Source organism: Nycticebus coucang, chromosome 19 (genome assembly GCF_027406575.1).
Source record: "Nycticebus coucang isolate mNycCou1 chromosome 19, mNycCou1.pri, whole genome shotgun sequence".
NCBI lineage: Eukaryota > Metazoa > Chordata > Mammalia > Primates > Lorisidae > Nycticebus > Nycticebus coucang.
The window spans coordinates 1,550,545-1,570,396 of NC_069798.1; the positions used below are offsets into that span (position 1 = coordinate 1,550,545).

Genomic DNA, 19,852 nt, shown 5'->3' on the forward strand with positions numbered 1-19,852 from the left:
GAGGAAGTCTGCCTCAAGAAAGGACTGGTGGCTTCTAATTGCTCAGAGGATCAGTGCAACCCTCTAGAACTAATAACCATTAATCCACTGAACCCACAGTGGGGAAAAGGACTTAACCCTTATGTCCCAAATATCATAAAGGGACAAGTCCAGAAACCCCTCCACCCCCCATGTAATGCCAAAAATTTATTCTTGGAACTAGCTGAGGGCACAGTCTCTGAATGTTACTTCATGTTATGTGTGTGGAGAAACCTTCATGAGGGATCAGTGGCTGTGGGAAGCAAAGGAATTGCTACTTCATGAGGTTATGAACATCACAGACCATAAAAAGCCCCCTCCGAAGGAAGCTTTTTGGGTCCTGAGATCGTCCATCATAGGTTAGTACTGCCTTGCCAGGTGGGGGAGAAAGTTCTCCTTATCTGTTGGACAGCCAGCTTGTCTGGGACAAAAGACTTATAATGCGTTGACAAGAAAAAGTGAATGGTGGGGAACTAATAGGACCAGGCAAAAGCCTCTTAGCAGATTTGCCCTTCTGAGTAAAGGTTGGGAGGACTTGGGAAGTCCAAGAGATTGGACAGCCCTAAGCAGGCTGTATGCCTGCTCTCCCAGTGACTGGAGTAGGAGCTGTGCAACAGTGGTCATCAGACCCTACTTCATCCTGTTGCCATTCAACAGTGGAGAACTGCTTGGCTATCCACTCTCTGCCACATTGCCAGGTTGAAGGAAGGTTACGATATGAGACTGGAAAGATGATGAGGGCCCCCCTGAAAGAATAATCTAGGATTATGGACCAGCTACAGGGGCCAAGGATGAGTCATAGGTGTACCAAGCTCCCATTTACATGCTAAACCCTATAATTAGACTACAAACAGTACTTGAGATTATAACCAATGAAGCAGGCAGAGTGCTGATGCTCCTAGCACAACAGCAAACTCAAATTCTAAATGCTATCATAATAGGCTAGCTCTGAATCCACTTATTAGCCCAAGAAAGAGGGGTTTGTGGAAAATTCAACTTAACAAACTGCTGCTTACAAACTGATGACCAAGGGCAGGTCATACAGAATATAGTAAAAGGAATCCAGACATTGGTTCACGTCCCAGGGCAAACCTAGAGTAACTGGAGCCCTCAAAACTTATGGGGAAGATGGTTTTCAGCCTTTGGAGTATTTAAAACCCTAGTGGGGGGAATGTTAGCCATCATCGGACTTTGCTTAACTATTTCCTATCTTCTCCCACTAGCAGTGAGGGCTATACATTCAATGATTGAATAAAAAAATGCATCACATACGTTCTATGTGAACTGGCTCTTCTAGGAGTGAGCTGATGGTGAGACCTCAAGTTGAAAGACACATAGGGCCTCAAAGGGGGAAATGAGAAAGGAAACCCAGGAAGAGTATGCTCCAATCTAGAAGGACAAAAGGCTTGTTGGAACTCAAGGAACTCCTACGAAGTCCTCCCCATGGTAACTCAGCTCATGAGAATCTGTAAAAACTTAGCTTCCTGGAACCTTGAAGCTAATGCTTGCTTCCACTTCCGTAAACCCTGCACATGCTTTGAACCCTCCAATGAGGGAGAATATAATAATTCTTTCGTCTGCTTACTTGTGAGTCCTATAAAAAGATAGGGACAGGCTTGGCACCTACAGCTCAGGTGGCCAGGGCACCAGCCACATACACCAGAGCTGGCAGGTTCAAATCCAGCCCGGGCCAAAAAATAGCTGGGCATTTGTGACAGGTGCCTGTAGTCCCAGCTACTTGGGAGGCCGAAGCAAGGGAATCACTCGGGCCCAGGAGTTTGAGGTTGCTGTGAGCTGTGATGCCATGGCCATGGCACTCTACCCAGACAACTTGAGAGTCTGTCTCAAAAAAAAAAATAAAATAAAAAATAAAAAAATAAATAAATAAAAATAAAGGATAGGGACAGAGCTGATTGGGGAGCTCAGCCATCCTGGACACTAGTCCCCCGAAGCTCTGCAGGTTGAATAAAGCCCCTTCCTCTTTCAAACACAGGTGTTCAGGTAAATCTTTCCCTCCATGGCTCTCGTTTTCCTGCTATACAGGGACAAAAGCACATTCACTATCTGGATAGAGTGGGTAAAAATCAGTCAGGATTTTGCCTCAGAGTAGATCTGTAACTTTAGGAGCTTGGGTCCCCACACACGAAGTATCTAAATGTAGGGACAACACCACCATTACTGAGCCACATTTGAGTGAACAGAGCACTGTGGTCAGAAGACATAGAATTTCTGCAAGCTTCTTCCAGACAGGCATAGCAACAAAGCTTAGATTAAAATAAAACTTACTAGCATGCACAATTTTAAACTCCCTGAAATAAAATAGTTCAAAAACCTAAGAACTTTATCACCAAATTAACTAAATATAGAATGACATTTTGCTCTATGGTGCCTAGAAAGGCAGTAATGTGAGTGTCAGGGTAACTAAGATAAACACTGGTCAGTAATGCAACATGATAGCAAATGCCCATCCTTCCAGCCACAAATTATTTTTCCCCTCTCTTTTAATAGTAAGTAGGCAACAAGCAAATGTTATTTTTTCCAGCAAAAAAAAAAAAAAAGGAAAAAAGCTTAAATACAATTAAGCCTTTTGTCAACTGAATTAAAAAGAAAAACCTGTTAATCAATTTTGATTTTACAATAAAAATCATCTCACACACAGCTATGATTTAATAATAAAAAAAAGTCATCTCACAGTAAAAGACACTGTTGTTCTAATCTACCTAATTCCTTTTTCTCTCAACCATGAGTTCTACTTTCTAAGTATTGGTTATGATGGTTATGATTAAGATCTTCACTTAGAACCAATCAACTTCCAATTTTTAAAGTATTAAAGATCTAATAAAGACGTTCAGGATGACTATTTTGGGAAACAGCCTATCCTGCGTAAAATAAATTCACTACGTGATGCTATGATGGAATTGGCCCAGGGGTGATGGCTGGGCAGAAGTTGCAGGTCTGACAATCAGATTCCATGCTGACAAAGAGCCCAAAAGCAAGTTGTGATGGATAAGGGATATGATTTTGAATTAAAGTCTTATCACCGTGTTTACACAGAAGCATACTGCAGAAAAAGAGAGGGAGGGACAAAACTAAGAAAGCTGCATTTCATAGGATAAGACAGTACATCACTCACAATTGACTCAGGTCCTAGACAGTAGTGAAAAAATCTTCAGTATAATTAATATTAGTAGATTATTTGGGGTCTGGTTTTTAAAATATAGACTTCTGGCTGAGGGCACTGACTCACATCTGTAATCCTAGCAGAAGGGTGTAATCTGCTGAGGAGGGTGAATTGCTTGAGCTCACGAGTTCAAAATCAGCCTGAGCAAGAGCGAGACCCTGTCTCTAAAAATAGAAAAACTAGCCAGGTGTAATGGCAGGTGCCCATTGTCCCAGTGACTTGACAGGCTGAGGCAAGAGGATCACTTGAGCCCAGGAGTTTGAGAGGTTTGTATGAACTATGACACCACAGCACTCTATCTACCCAAGGAGATAGAGTGAGAGTCTGTCTCAAATAAATAAAATTATAGGTTTCTATAAATACTAAACATGTTCAGAAAATGTCAATAATAAACAAAGAAATAATGGAAAGTGATGAAGAGAAACAGAATGGCATCAATTATACAAGATGAGAAAAAAATCCTTTTATAACTTTTATGAAGAAATCTTTGTAATCATGTCTTTCTCAAGAGTAAATACGGTCTTCATCCCATTATCCTGGAAGAGGCATTTTTAAATTGGTAATAAATTTCAACTGAATAATGAGCTTTACATATGAAACTATCTTATCAAGTGATTGAATATAATTGAGCACTGGAAAATACTGGGCTTTGGAGAGAGTATAATTCTAAATCTATTACAGTACACTGAAGTGCCAAAGCCATTTGTGCAGGTTAGGCTGGACAGTAAGAATGGGCACTCTTGCTCCTAAGTTAGCAGTATGAAGAAAATAACTTGGTTTAAATGGAAGGACCAGTATTTGAGAAGAAGGATGTATTTAGAAATTTTATGTTTCACAACACTAGAAGGCCAGGACTACCAAATTTAGTTCTCGTCAGAACAAAAGACCTTACCTTGACATTTGACATGAATATTAAAAAATAATCAGTACGTTTTTGTGTTTACATACTCTGTTTCCCTGAAAATAAGACAGTGTCTTATTTTAAGGGTGCTCCCAAAGATGCGCTAGGTCTTATTTTCAGGGGACGTCTTATCTTTCCTGTAAGTAGGTCTTATTTTCGGGGAAACAGGGTAGGTTAGGTAGTAGCCAGGTTTTAGCAAAAGTATCTAATGAATCTCCCTTCCACGAGAACTATATATATGGCAAAACAGATATGAGAAATACATAATGAGGGTGCTGCCACATCTCTAGATATACCATTTCATTTCTGTGCTCCTGAATGCTACACTGAGGGCAGCACCATGATGAGGAACACATGCTTGAGGTCAGACAGACCTAGCTGGGTTTTTAGTCCAGGTTCTACCACTTACCAGCTGAGTTCTTATTTCTCTTCCCCTAATCTGTTTTCTCAGCAATAAAATGGGTATTATTATACTACTTGCCTCATACGGTTGCTGTGAGGATTAAATGAGATAATACAGTTAAAATAATTTAGCAAGATGCCTGGTGTACATAGTAAGTAAATGTTAGCTATGACTATTAAAACGTGAAAAAATGCTATGAAAAGTAATTATTCTCTATCAATAAAAGACATAAAAGCATTTATAAATCTATTTAAGGCTATCATTTGTATAATTAAGAAGATGAACATTCTGATAAAATAGGGAAAGGTAGTCAACCAAGCAAAAACTTACTTCAGGGCTGCATAGTAAAATGTTCCAAACCAAACACAAGAAGTTATTAGATGCACTGGAATCAAAACTTTTCCATATTGTCTAAATGTTTTCTTAAATCGTTGATACAGACTAATAGATTTATCTTGTAAAGGATCAGGCTCTTCCTTTTTTTCCGGAGTTCCTTGGGCTGGGGCACTGGAAGATAAAATCCTCTTGGACAAAACACCTTGCTTCCATCGTTTCTGGCGAAGGACCACAGGGTGGGATGGATGAGCAGCCAATGGCCTCTTTTCCTTTGCCACACACCAGGCAGCAGGTAAATGCAACCACTGTTTCTGAGGGCCTCGTACCAACACCATTTTGGATTCAACACTGTACAAAAGTAATGGTCCATTTATGTTCTGACAGTGTCCAAAAAGGCCACCTTTATATGGTTCCAAGCATGTCCGGTGTGCTAGTCGAGATACCGTCTGTGGTACATTCCATTGCATTTTGAAGAACGGTGACAAATTTCAGCTTCTATGGAGACTAATTAAAAAAAAATTAGATAATACATAGCTTTCCACCAATCCACTTAAAAGTCAATCATTAACTATGAAGAAGTAAAAGGACAGACACTGCTACCTAACTCATAAAAACTAGTGTTAAGGTACACAGTTTTAACACACCATAATTTTAAAATTTCATTAAAACACGTAATTGAAATGTGATATGGTAAGCCAGTCCAGCAGACATCATAGAGGTAATGTTTTGAGGCTATTTTACTACCACAGACGGGATATTTGTAGGGCATCTGTTATTCTACAGAGAAGCAGGGTAGGGCAGGAAAACCCAAGATGTGGGTTCTGATGGTTGGAGACAATTTCACATAATTCCCTTTCAGACTCTGAGTCAACTAGTAAAATCAGGTAAAGGTGCTTTTGTGAACTAATAAGCATCACATAAATATTATTATTACAAATGCTAAGATCTGATGAATAATTGATATCAATATCATGTATTCCATGCTGCCTTTAGACTAACTTGTATATATAAAGTTGTTAGCCACTTACGTTATTGAATACTAAGTGAAAAGAAATAGCCTCTTATTTATCTTTTTTTTTACCCTGTATCAATGAGAGAGAAAAAAGTATACAGTGATGTTTCATTATTTGTTTTGGAGTCAGTGTGGAATTAAGAATTATAAGAATTAGAAGCACAGTATCTTATATCCATAGTCCCAGCTACTTGGGAGGCTGAGGCAGGAGGATCAGTCCAGGAGTTCGAGGTTGTAGTGTGCTATGACCATACCTGTGAATAGTCACTGCACTCTAGATTGGTCTCTTAAAAAAATGATAAGTTAGAGACTTTCTCAGATATCTAAAATTTTGTTTAAAAAGATGAGATAATGTAATTTTTAAGATAATATAATTTTTAAAGAACATGGACTTTGGAATAAGACCCAACTGAATTAAGAGTATTATTTTGAACAAATTAGCCTCTCTAAACATAGGTTCCCCCAGAGGTAGAGGTAATTAGAGTAGTCATTACTATAGAGAAATTAGTTCCATGCCCTCGACATCAGGAGGTAGCACATGTCCCCCACCCTCCACCGCACACTAGCTACCTACTTCTACCGCTGTGAGAATAGATGATCTTTTTTAAAAATTGTATACTAAGTAAGAGTCAGTAAGATTTGCATTAGCACCCCAATGAATTGGTATTCCAGTAAATACAGATACTAAATTGTAAATGAATAATATTCCTTACCTGGGGTATGAAGTTGACTGGAGAAACAAAAACTGTCATCACATAAAAACATCTATCAGTGAATTGTCCACCTATAAAATTAATCCCTAATGAATAATTAAAATCAGCTTCTATCACACTGTTACAAATAATCCAAAAACACAATGCAAATGAGTTGCTAAGTTAAACCATAAATCTTGGAAAATAAACAGGAAGCCCCTAAAAAAGTGATACTGGATTGGATAAAATGTAATAAAGTGGAAAAAAGTGATACTGGAGATTAATTTCAGACAAAGCAGACTTTAGAAATTCTTTGATTACCAGTGATAAAGACAGTGCATTTCATAATAACAAAAGATAATGAAAAGAAGACAAACAACCCCAACCTCTTTTTTTTTGTTTGTTTGTTTGTTTTTTGAGACAGTGTCTCACTATGTCGCCCTGGGTACAGGGCCATGGCATCACAGCTCACAGCAACCTCCAACTCCTGGGCTTAAGCAATTCTCTTGCCTCAGCCTCCCACGTAGCTGGGATTACAGGCGCCCGCCACAACACCTGGCTATTTTTTTAGTTGCAGTTGTCATTGTTGCTTAGCTGGCCTGGGCTGGGTTAGAACCCGTCAGCCTTGGTGTATGTGGCTGGCGCCGTAACCACTGTGGTAGGTGCTGAGCCCCTAACGTCTTGATATTAGGTAATGTACATACCATTATGATAGCATCAAAATAAATGAGGTAAAAACTAATAGAATCAGCTGGGTGAGGTGGCTCACACCTATTATCCTAGCACTCTAGAAAGCTGAGGAGGGCGGATTGAGCTCACGAGTTCAAGACCAGCCTGAGCAAGACTGAGACCCCATCTCTATAAATAGAAACACTGGCTGGGTGTTGTGGCAGGTGCCTGTAGTCCCAACTACTCAGGAGCTCAAGGCAGGAGGATTGCTTGAGTCCAAGAGTTTGAGGTTGCTCTGAGCCACGGCATTCTACTGAGGGTGAGAAACTGAGACTCTGTCTTTAAAAAAAAAAACCCCAAACCTAATAAAACCAAAATGAGAAAACAACAAACCCACTATTACAGTCACAGTCTTCAAAACCCCTGGTTAGTCACTGACAGAACCAGCAAGCAGAAAGTCAGTGAGGATATAGTTAAACTAAATAACAATATTAATCAACTTGCTCTAGTTGATATTTATAGAACATTCCCTTCAACAATAGCAGAATACACATTCTACCTACTTTATATGGAACATTCAATGAGACAGACCATATTGTGGGCCATTAAACATAACAGATTAAAAGAATGGAAATCATGCAAAATATGTTCTCAAACTACAATGGAATTAATCTATACAGAAACTATTAACACTAAGATAGCTGGAACCACCCCTTCACCAAGAATCCGGAAATTAAACAGCATACTTCTAAAAAACCAGAGGTCAAACCTAGGGCATGGTGGCTCACACCTGCAATTCCAGCTACTCAGGGTGCTGAGGTGGGAGAACAGCTTGAGCCCAGGTGTTTAAGGCTGTAGTGAACTATGATTGTGCCACCACACTCCAGCCTGAGTGACAAAGCAAGACCTCTCTGAAGATAAAACTAAATAAAACAAATATAAAAACTCTATAAGTCAAAAAACTATAAGAAGTTTTAAAATATTTTGAAGTAAATGAAAATAAAAATACAACTTATCAAAACTGCAGCAAAGCAGCACTTAAGGAAAATCCCTGGCTTTGAATGTGTAAGTTAAAAAAGAAGAAAGATCAAAACTTAATAAGCTAAAGCTTCCTACTCAGGAAACTAGAGAAAGAATAAGCAGAAGAAATAAATCCCTACCCAGGCTGTGCGAGAAAACAAATAACCAATGACAGAAATGAAAAAGGGGACCTAACTACTGATCCCACAGGAAATAAAAACAAGTAATAAAGGAATACTATAAATAACCAATTCTATACCTGCAAATAAAACTTAAATGAAATGGATCATGTCCTCAAGTCACAAATTACCAAAACTCATGCAAAGAGAAACCAAAGATGTAAATAACTGTGTATCTACTAAAGAAATTGAATTGATAATAACTTTTCAAAGAAAGAATACCAGGCGCAGATAGTTTCACTAGTGAATTTTACCAAATATTTAAGGAAGAAATAATACTACTTCTCCATCTTTTCCAGAAAATGAAGACAGGGAAAGACATCTCTACTAATTCCATGAGGCCAACATTACCCTTACAATAAAACCGGATAAAGATAATCCAAGAAAATAAAACTCAGACCAGTATCTCCCATAAATTAAAAATCTTCAACAAAATATTAGCAAATCAAAGCCCACAACCATACACCCTGACCAAGTGGGATTTAATCCAGAGAAAAGTTTTTAATGTTAATGGTAAAAAACTTATAATATATTTGTGTTTTAAGCTATTTGTTATTACAAAAGTCAAAACATTACAAAATAAAATTTGTTATAGTAAACTAAGGTTAATTTATTATCATATGATCCAGCGATCACATTCCTATGCTTTAGTACTCACTCAAAAGAACTGGTAACTATGTTCACACAAAACCTACATGTGGATACGGTAGTTTTAGTCATAACTGCCAACATTTCAAAGCAGTCCAATAGGTCTTTCAATAGGTTACTGGATATACAAACTGTGGTACCTCTATACAATGGAATATTATTCAGTGATAGAAATGCACTAATAAATCCTGAAAAGACATGACAGGACCTCACATGCGTCTTGCTAAGTCAAAGAAGCCAGTCTGAAAAGATTACTCTGGAAAGACGCTCTGTTTCTCTACATTCTCACACAGTTTTGACATTATCTCTGATAAAACCAGTTTTCTACGACCTGACAAGACCCAGCACACTTTTGTAACCAGGTATGTGTGCGAGTGTGTGTACTATGTACTATGTACTAAGCAATTCTCTAAGTCTGTGAATTACAACTGGGTGTCCTACCATGATTCTGATACTCTATCTGAAGACAGTGTCAGACCAAACAGGCTCAGTCCCATGAGACTGCCTACCAATCACAAGTCCTTGCTGTGATCTGGACTTCTGGCAGAAGAGCTATCAATCAGGGTTCCCAAGACCCCATTCCTTGTATGTAATTACTTACTAGGGTGGCTCACAGAGCCCAGGAAAACACTTTACTTGGGTTTAGCAATTTATTATAAAGGATACAGACAGTCAGATGAAGAGGTACAGAGGGTGAGGTTGGGAAGGGTCCACATACAGAAGATTCTGTTCTGGTGGAGCAGTGGGGCACCGCGTGGATGCATTCACTAACCAGAACGTTCATCAAGTCTCTTGTTCAGGAGCTTTATGAAGCTTAATTTCTAGCCCTATCACCTCCGCCTTTCCTGAGGATAGTGGATACAGCTACTTATTTAATCACTTGGCCTTTCTGATGAGCAGCCCCATCTTGAGACTATCTAAGAAGCTCTACCTTTAAATCACCCCATTAGCACAAAGGCAGTTGTGATCTGGAGGGCATGTGATAAAAAACAAAAAGTCAGGGGCCAGGGGCAGTAGCTCACGTCTATAATCCTGGCACTCTGGGAGGCCAAGACAGGAGGATGCTTTGAGCTCAGGAGTTCGAGACCAGCCTGAGCAAGAGCAAGACCCCATCTCCACTAAAAACAGAAAAAAACTAGCTGGGAGTGGTGGCTCATGCCTATAGTCTGAGCTACCGGGGAGGCTGAGACAAGAGGATTGTTCAAACCCAGGAGCTGGAGGTGAGCTCAAATTTGCTCATTTTCTGTCATCTATGACACCACCACACTCTACCCAGGGCAACAAGGTGAGACTGTCTCAAAAAAAAAAAAAAAAGTCACCCCAGCTCATTATAAATTCCTGTTCCTACTGCCTTTCCATTGAAGTGATTTGTATCACCTAGGAAATACCAAGGGTTTTAGGAACTCTGTACAAAAATCAAATATTACAATAAAAGATGGTTCTATCACCTTATCACTTAGGAAATTACAAAGAACTTTGGAACTCTGTGCCAGAAACTGGAAATGACCAAAAATATTTAATTCTTACTATACAGTGAAATACTGTATGATTCCAACTATATGAGCTTCTGGAAAGGCATAACTGGTTCTAGGAGCTGCCTCATTCATGAATCGTTCTTTGCCTAATTACACTCTGTTAAATTTGTCTGAAGTTATTCTTTTAACAATAGTACAGCCTTACTCTGAAGTACAGGTGTGAGGAAATGATAAATGTAAAACTCATCATTGTGAAACAGAATAAAATGGGTAAGCAAAGAAAAGAATTCTTTGCAGTTATACAAACTCTTTTAATGTTACCAAACGGGAGGCAACTCAAGTTTTCTTCTTTTAACAGATTAAGAATAATAACCCAATTTATTCCTTTCAATCTCTTTCTTAATCACATCTTGACTGCAGTTTTAAACCAAGTTGAGTCTGCTGCTCAGAAGAAGTAAAGACATGCAAGTTATTTATAGTACTTTGTGGGCTCTTAGTTTTCTGCTTCCTAACGCACGTGATGGCTTCAATTTAATTTTTACTATATAATCCATCTCCTTTAACCTATTCTGCTTTGGAGGCTTTCTAAGACCAAACTGAATCACATAAACAAGCTGTCTTAAGGATGGAGCCACTGTTAAATTCTTAATCTTCAGAAAAGGTTAAATTATGCCCCCTAGTGAATTCCTATGGAAGTTTATTAATCATTCATTGATTTCCAGAGCAGTCTTAAATGTCAACCATACCACTTAAACATCAATGATTTTTCTAAAATTATAAGATAATGTATTCATTTACACAAGATATTATACTTCAGCTCTTTTCAGAGGATGTGTTTCTTATGGCAAGACATGGTGGTCTGTCATGGTACCTGGATCTAAAATCCACAGGTCCCCTTCCACCTCTCACCTCTGGCAGTTATTACATTACAACCAGAGCAAGGCTTTGCCATCAGAAAGACCTGATTGCTAATCCCTTCTCAGACTTTTCCCTCATCCTTAAAATGTGTTTTGTAACACTTTTAGCACATGGTATTTATGGCAATTAAAAGAGATAAAGCATGTTAACTAGTGCTAGACAGCACTTTCTATGCTAAACCAGTAATTGTTAGTCTAGCTTCCCTTTTTCTTCTCATCTGTTGACCTTACTAATTCAAGCTCATATTCTGCCTTTGTCTAAACTTTTGCCATTATTCCATTTGGCTGAACCATGTACAATCCTAGCATGGCGGCGGGGGAGGGAGGGCAAAAGCTGTCTGTGAGGTCATTCCTGAATTCCCTCCCTACTACTTAGCGCAGGGCCAGCTGTCCTTCTTCTGGGCCCTGCAGCCATTCTTGTGCACGTCTGTCACAGAACTTATCACACTGCACTTGTATCACACTGCGCTAGTCTTTCTTCCACTAGTCTAGAAGCTCCTTAGGATAGTTTTGATTTCTGAATCCTCAATACATTTTTGAAGCAAATGAGTGATGACCTTACAAAAAGGGATCCTAAACTAGACTCAAGTTCAGAATCATCCAGGGAGCTTTTTAAAAATAGACATCTTGGGGTTTCATCCAGAATATCCAAAGGGGCAGGGGAGAATCTCTACAAAGTTCTTTCTTTATGGAGTTAGATTTTAAAAGTTTAAGTGTCCTCTTAGGTAAGACAAATGCAGACAGAATATGACCATGTTATACCAGGATGCTTTCACGATAAATGCTGTGGCTGATATGGGATTTAGGAATGCCTGAGTACTGCTTTAATCTGGACGTTGGACCTCCAATGAGTTCTACAACACAAATATCGGCAGTACACGTGACAATACTATGTAAGAGCTAATACATAGTCCAACCACATACAATACATTTGGGTCAACGCACAATTGTAGAAAACTAAGCCAGACAATAAAGAGCTCTTTCTAGTCTCTACTGTAATCCCTCATTCCCAACCCAAGACCCAATTAGGAACTTGCCATATCACTCCAATGGGAAGAAGACCACTTTCAGAACCAAAAGAAAAGAAACTAAAGAAAGGTTTATTCTCAAGAAAGAATTACACACATCTCCAAGACTCTAGTCACTGGAAAACAAAACCATATATAGTCAGGTACCCCATGACATTTCCATCAATGATGCACCACATATATGAAGTTGATCTAGTAAGATTTTCACACCATGTTTTTACTGTACCTTTTCTATGTTTATACATGTTTACAGACACAAATACTTACCATGGTATTCCAACTGTTTATGGTACTCAGTAGAGCACAGGTGTCCAGCCTGCAGGCTGCATGCAGCCCACACTAGTTATGAATGGGGTCCAACACAAAATCATAAACTTTCTTAAAACATTGTGAGACTTTTTAGTGAAACTTGATTGCATGGTTCTTGAGCATGAACTCTGTAGATGATGACTCTGTGTCACAATGTCACACAAAATATACACATGCTATCTGTACACATGCATGGCTTCAGTTTTACACAGTGTGTGGCTTCCAGAGTGTTATCTTCCAAGTGTAGATAACTGAACACCAGACATTACATGTATTCATGGTGACTTGGCAAGACATTGATTATCAATAATAATTCAACCTACCATTGTAATGTTAGGCATTTAATGTTATTTAGCCATCAGGTAAGCATTCTTATTTGATTATTAAGGTACTTCCACACCTAAAGGTGCCTCACACATCACCTGCTGTGCTTTACAACTGGCCTCCTCCCCACGCTGCATCAGGAGCCAGAATGCAGAAGGTTTGACCCTGGCTTTCTTTTTCTGGTCAATTAATTTTCACAGTAAAAGTAAACATAGTCCATTATCTCTTACTATTTCTTTAAATCCAAGCATGGTTTTGACAACGTCTCAAAAGAAAACAGAATCCGAAAAATGAAAAATTATGGATGAAGGAAGATAGTTCAATGAAAAGTGGATATATGACTATGTTTTTGTCCCAGCAAAAAGTAATGTACTCCATTAAATTTTTAGGGAATTTGTGCACGTTTTCAAAGACTACAATTTGAAAAGGCATTATACGCAAGAACATGTAGCCAAATTTGATTTGTATGAAGGATTGTGTTCTAAGAACAAAATAGCACAACTGGGAAAAAGCCTGTCCTTTCAACAAAGATTTTTTTAAAACGTTACAAGCTAGATAGGTCCCATTATAAAATCTAGTTATGTGGTAGCATATTTAACAAAATAATCAAAATAATTTACTGATGGTGAGTTTATTAAGCAACGTATGGAAAGCATGGCAGATATAATTTGCCCTGAAAAAAAGAGGGATATTTCTTTTTTGCAGTTTTTGACTGGGGCCAGGTTTGAACCCGCCACCACAGGTATATGGGGCCAGCGCTCTACTCCTTTGAGCCACAGGCACCGCCTCCAAAAGAGGGATATTTCTAAAATCAGTTTGTCTCACCAGACTGTAGCCAGGTGAACTGAAGAAATTGGAATATCTATCAAAAGAGGTTTGAAAAGTAAAGCTGCTAATTTAAAATTTTATGCTTTGGTGATGGATGACTGATGCTACTAATGATGCTACTAATATGGCTCGAATTGCCATTTTTATTAGAGACGTTGATGAGGAATATAATGTCAGTGAAGAAATGGCTTCTTTAGTGCCCTTAAAAGACACAACTAAATCAAGAGATTTAAAAACATGTTTAGAGGGATTTTCTTCGTCCATTGCCAACATATCTGGTAGTTACTGATGGTGCCCCAGTGATGGTAGGGAAAAGAGAGGGACTTGTAAAATTAATAGAAGACAATGCAATTGCCACCCCAAACTCACATTTGATGAAGTATCATTACATAGTGCATCAAGAAAATGTATACAAAAAAGCTTTAAAAATGGATGACACATCATGCAAATCGTCAACAAGACTGTGAACTTCATAAGGACCAAGGTATTGAATCATCCACAATTCCAGGAATTCCTGAAAAGCATCGTTACTGACCATGGCAACATCATTTACTTTTCAGAAGTAACTTGAGGTCAAATGTTAAAATGATTTAATGATTTGGAACATGCTATCAAGCCATTTATGGTATCAAAAACCATATCTGAGCCAGAACTTGATGATGAACAGGGCTTACAGATTTAGCATTTTTAGTAGATTTAACTGCTCATTTAAATGAATTAAACATGTGTCCTCAAGGTACAAATCAACTTATCAATACAATGCTTCAAACCATAATGGCATTCCAAATGAAAACTGAAATTATGGCAAGCTAAAATTAAGGCAAACAATTTTATGCATTTTGAATAAATACAGTCCTAAGCTATGTAGCCTTGCTTTTCTATTTGTTACAAGAATTTGAAAACCGATTTCAAGATTTCTGTGAAAATAATCAATATTTTGATGCATTTCCAACTCCATTTTCAGTTGAATATGTTACCTTCCAATTTTCAAATGGATGCATAGAGCTGTAATCTGACATTCAACCTAACAGAAAAATTGGATCACGTCTCTTCCTGGAGTTCTTTAAGTCCTATCTTTCAAGAGACAAATAACTCTCGCTTCATAATTGTGCTTTATTCATGTCATCACTTTTTGGCAGCCCTGCATTTGTGAGCAATTATTTTCAAGAATGGAGCACATTAAGAGTAAAATTGGAATGAAAATATCTTATGAACACTTTGAGAACTCACTGAGAATTCCCACTACTTTCATGGAAGCAGATATTGATGTATTTGTTTCTCAAAGACAATGTCAAATATCCCACTGGCTTCATGTTGCCTGTTTTTCTTTTATAGTAAGAAATATCAAGAAAAAACAAAGATGCTTTATTACTTAGATATTTCCATTTTCTATATTAGTGATCACAAACCTGGGGCCTGCTCAATGATTTTAAAAGACTCTCTGAAGAGGCCACTGTATAATTATGTGAGGGCATTTTTGCATGTCTGTGCTGGCAGATATCACAAAAATTATTCACAGCCTTCCCCACTCCCCCACCATCAGCTTTCATTAGTGTGTGTGTGTTTAATGTGTGGTCCAAGACAATTCTTCTTCCAGTGTGGCCCAGAGAAGCAAAAGGTTGGACACCCCTGCAGTGGCGTACCATGTTATACCGGTTTGTAGCCTAGAAGCAACAGGTCACACCATATACTGTCTGTGTAGTAGGTTTGAGTTAGTACAGGCTCTGAGGATCACACAAGAATGAAATAGCCTAACAGGGAATGTCTCAGAAGGTATTAGCAACCAGTGACTGTAAATATGCCCTGAAGCCTGGCTTGTAAATCAGCACTGCTCCTCCACAATGGGTGCTCCAAAACAACAGGAGTCCTCAAAGAGATTTTCTTCTTCTGTTAGAGTGTGGTTCTTAACCTTCCTAATGCCCTGACCCTTTAATACAGTTCCTGTGGGTCAAGACCCACAGGTTGAGAACTGCTGTGTTAGAGCTTGAAACAAAGACTCTAAAGGAAATAAAAATTAAACTTGTACTTAGTTGAAATCTAAGCAACCAGAAAGCATCTTCATTTTGATTAGAGGGGAAAAAAAGTAATAGGTCATAGATGATAATTGTTCTGTTTGGTTTTTGATTTTTGAGACAGGGTCCCACATTGTTGCCTGGGCTAGAGTGCAGTGGTGTCACCATAGCTCACTGCATCTCAAATTCCTTGGCTCAAGTGATTTTCCCACCTCAACTTCCCAAGTTGCAGGGACTACAGGCACACACCAGCATGCCCAGTTGATTTTTCTTATTTTTTTGAGAGACAGAGTCTCGCTCTTGCTCAGGCTGGTCTCAAACCCCTGGCCTCAAGCACTCTTCCTGCTGAGCCTCCTAATGTGCTAGGATTTCAGGTGTGACCCACCACACCTGGCCAATAGACGTGTGTTTTTAAATAACCACAATAACATCCAGGTATAACACAAGGTCAATACAGATATCGTCTGACAGACATACCCCAAGGTGAACCCTAGTGAGCCGCATTCTTTTTGAATCCTCCCCCTTTGAATGTGAGTAGAATCTACGACTTGCTTCTAATCACTTGAACTTAGCAGTTTGATACCAGCCCCCATCTCTACTAAAAATAGAAAAACTAGCTGGGCATAGTGGCACAGCTACCTGAGAGGCTGAGGCAAGAGGATCACTTAAACCCAGGAGTCTGAGGTTGCTGTGAGTAAAAGCCATGGCACTTTACCCAGGGTGACAGAGTAAAACTGTCTTGGAAAGAAAAAAAAAAAAAGATCAAGGAATGGAAGAACTGTCCTTCTTCCAAACTGAAGAGAGAGATTCTCCTGATGGCCTCAAGGAAGCAAAGAGCTATTTGGACCTCCAAAGAGGTCCACAGGACCTTGTTTCTCTTTTTTGTTGTAGGTGGGAACATGCCCCACCAGCAGTCCCCCACTTTTTTGGTACCAAAAACTGGTTTCATGGAAGATAATTTTTCCACAGACTCGGGGGTAGGGGGAGGTAGGGTTTCAGGATGTTTCAAGCACACTACATCTCCCCTCAGATCATCAGACATTATACTCTCATAAGGAGCACGCAAACTAGATCCTTCGAATGTGCAGTTTATAGAAGGGTTTGCGCTCCTATGAGAATCTAATCCACTTTGCATTTTAATTTACGTCACTCACAGAATCAAATTCTGAGTTTGGTTTTCACCAACCTCAGTTCTGCAGCTCAGGGGATAAGGATTTCTTCAGGGCAAACACAGAAACTTTCAGGTCATTTAAGTGGAGCTTGAGCTGGTAATTTTAAACTCATCCTTTTCTTTCCCCACTTTTTCCAGTTCATTTTATTACACTTATTAATTTGACAAAAATGTCCTGAAGTATCAAATACTTGAGCGTCCAGAACGTTGCTGTCTCTCAGCATTCGAGTAGGCGTATCCAATGGTGATATTTTGCCTATCTCTACTTCCATGTCGTATCACGACTATCAGTGCCCTCTCTGCCACTGGAAATAGTCACTAATGCCTTTAAATCCAATCACATTAAGAAACACTTCCAGAAACCCCACAACCAAATTCAGAAAACTCATTCCTAAGATCCTGTCCTCTAGAACCACTCTAGGTACTGAAATCTGAATCAGTCAGGATTCTTCAGTGATAAACAACTAATAGAGAAATGTAGACATAGCTGTAGCTTTAAACACAAATACCTAAACCCAGATCTAAGTAGATTTAGAAATATTGTTACTTGAATCGATGCTGCATTCTTATGGAAAATGTTTTCTTCTCCAGGATACCTCCGTTTTGCCTCTTACAGCCTTTGACTGAATGAGACCCACCCACAGTTTTAAGGGCAATATCTGTTAAGTCATCTGATTATGGGCATTAACCACATCTTCAAAATACCATTATTGCAAGACCTAGTTAGTGTTTTATTAAATAACTAGGTACAGCCTAGCTAAGTTGAACATACATATATAAAGCTAATCACCACACACCTTACAGATTTCCCAACCAAATCTTATCTTCAATTTTAGAAAAAACTTTTTAAACAAGAATATTTTATTTGCTCCAGAAAGATAGTAAATTTCAGTAGGGACACTTTGGTAAGTGGAATGGAGGAACAGGCCAGGCGCTGGGGCTCACGCCTGTAATCACAGCACTCTGGGAGGCCAAGGCAGGTAGACTGCCTGAACTTAGCAGTTTGATACCAGCCCCCATCTCTACTAAAAATAGAAAAACTAGCTGGGCATAGTGGCACAGCTACCTGAGAGGCTGAGGCAAGAGGATCACTTAAACCCAGGAGTCTGAGGTTGCTGTGAGTAAAAGCCATGGCACTTTACCCAGGGTGACAGAGTAAAACTGTCTTGGAAAGAAAAAAAAAAAAGATCAAGGAATGGAAGAACTGTCCTTCTTCCAAAACTGTTTAGAGGTACAAACTTTCCATGAACCTCTCTTGCCTCCCTCTACTGAACAGCAATCTTAGAAAGTTATATATATATACACTGGACGGCAATCTTAAAAAGTTATATATAACATCGTATTCACATTTAAATTTTTTTTTATGTTACAAATATATTATAACTCTACAACAGAAATCACACTTTATACTTCTGAGAGAAGTATAAATCACACTTTCTTACAAATGGGTTAAAATAGACCCCATATTGCTTTTTCTCTCAATTTTATTGTTTTTTTTTCCTTTGATTTAAAAAACAAAAACTTTCTTGGAGATTCAGTCATTCAGTAAGCATCTGCCATGTGCCAGGCACTGTTCAAGGCACCTGGGTTAAATCACTGTCTAAAATAAAGGTTCCTATATTGGTGGAGCTCACATTTTAGCAATATAATATCCTTATCCAGCTATTTTCTCTGGGCATAATAATCCAAGCAGTCAAAACATTTTTTGAAAATCTTCTACGTATTTGGCAACTTCCAATTCTAAGGATGACTTCTTAGCAGGCATTGTTTCATTATGAGCTGAGTCTGAGCTCTATAGCCAGGCTGCCTGGGTCCAAATCCTGGTTCCATGACTTTTTTACTTACAAACCGCATGACCTTGTCCAAGTTAACTTAATCCTCATATTCTGTAAAACAAAAATAATCATAACTATCCTGCTAGATTACATAAGAATTAAATGCATGCAAATTTGTGTAGCACTTAGCTTGACACAAAGAAGATGCTAAGTATTAGCTATTATTTTAATTTAATTTCCAGAAAACCAAAGATTACTCAGACAATGTAGCAGGAAATAACACTAATGGTAACTTCTAAAACATTTTTATCTGGCCCATTTACTCCTTACATTACTACTTTCAAGAATCCTTCTATTCTCCACTGAATTTACATGACTTCTAGATAAGTTTATAAAAACCACAAAATGTGATCTCTATAAATCCCACTTACAACTTCAGTCTATTGTTAAGTTTGCATACAGTTATGTAGTTATGAGGCTTTTAATCTCATGATAATTTATTTAAAAAATTCAACTCACATTCATTTTCTGAAAAAAAAAATCACAATAGCAATTATCTCAAGAACTTAAGCATCAAAACCAGCAAACACAGGCAATGTAATTGCCTGGTTCTAATGCCTGGATATGTAACTAGTACATCCATTCTCAAGGACCTATACTTTTGCAGTTGTCAACATTCACGAAGTGAGGTTAATTCTCAACCTAGCTCATCCCATATAATAAAAAGAAAAGGCACAGTCATCTGAAATTGATGGGTCAGCCTTGAGGGGAAAATAAAAGCCTCATTCTTCGTTCAAAGTTCGGAAAGAAACTAACAATTTCTGAAGAAGTAACACCCACGATTTAGAAGCAATTAGATTGGAAAGTACATCCTGCAAATGCTACCTTCCCCAAAGCCAAGTGGATTCCTTAATATGACTATGTCTACCGACAAGAAGGCAGGCTGAGAAAACA

The 19,852-nt window shown here is 38.5% G+C and overlaps 1 protein-coding gene across 1 annotated transcript in view; it reads right to left on the reverse strand.

Annotated features, from left to right (window-relative positions):
- FAM210A (family with sequence similarity 210 member A) overlaps positions 1-19,852 on the reverse strand; it is a 36,194-nt gene that overhangs the window by 15,322 nt on the left and 1,020 nt on the right. Inside the window, exon 2 of the mRNA XM_053571191.1 lies at positions 4,834-5,343. Coding sequence (XP_053427166.1) covers positions 4,834-5,306 — 473 coding nt within the window. The 5' untranslated portion in view covers positions 5,307-5,343. The remainder of the gene's footprint in view (positions 1-4,833; positions 5,344-19,852) is intronic.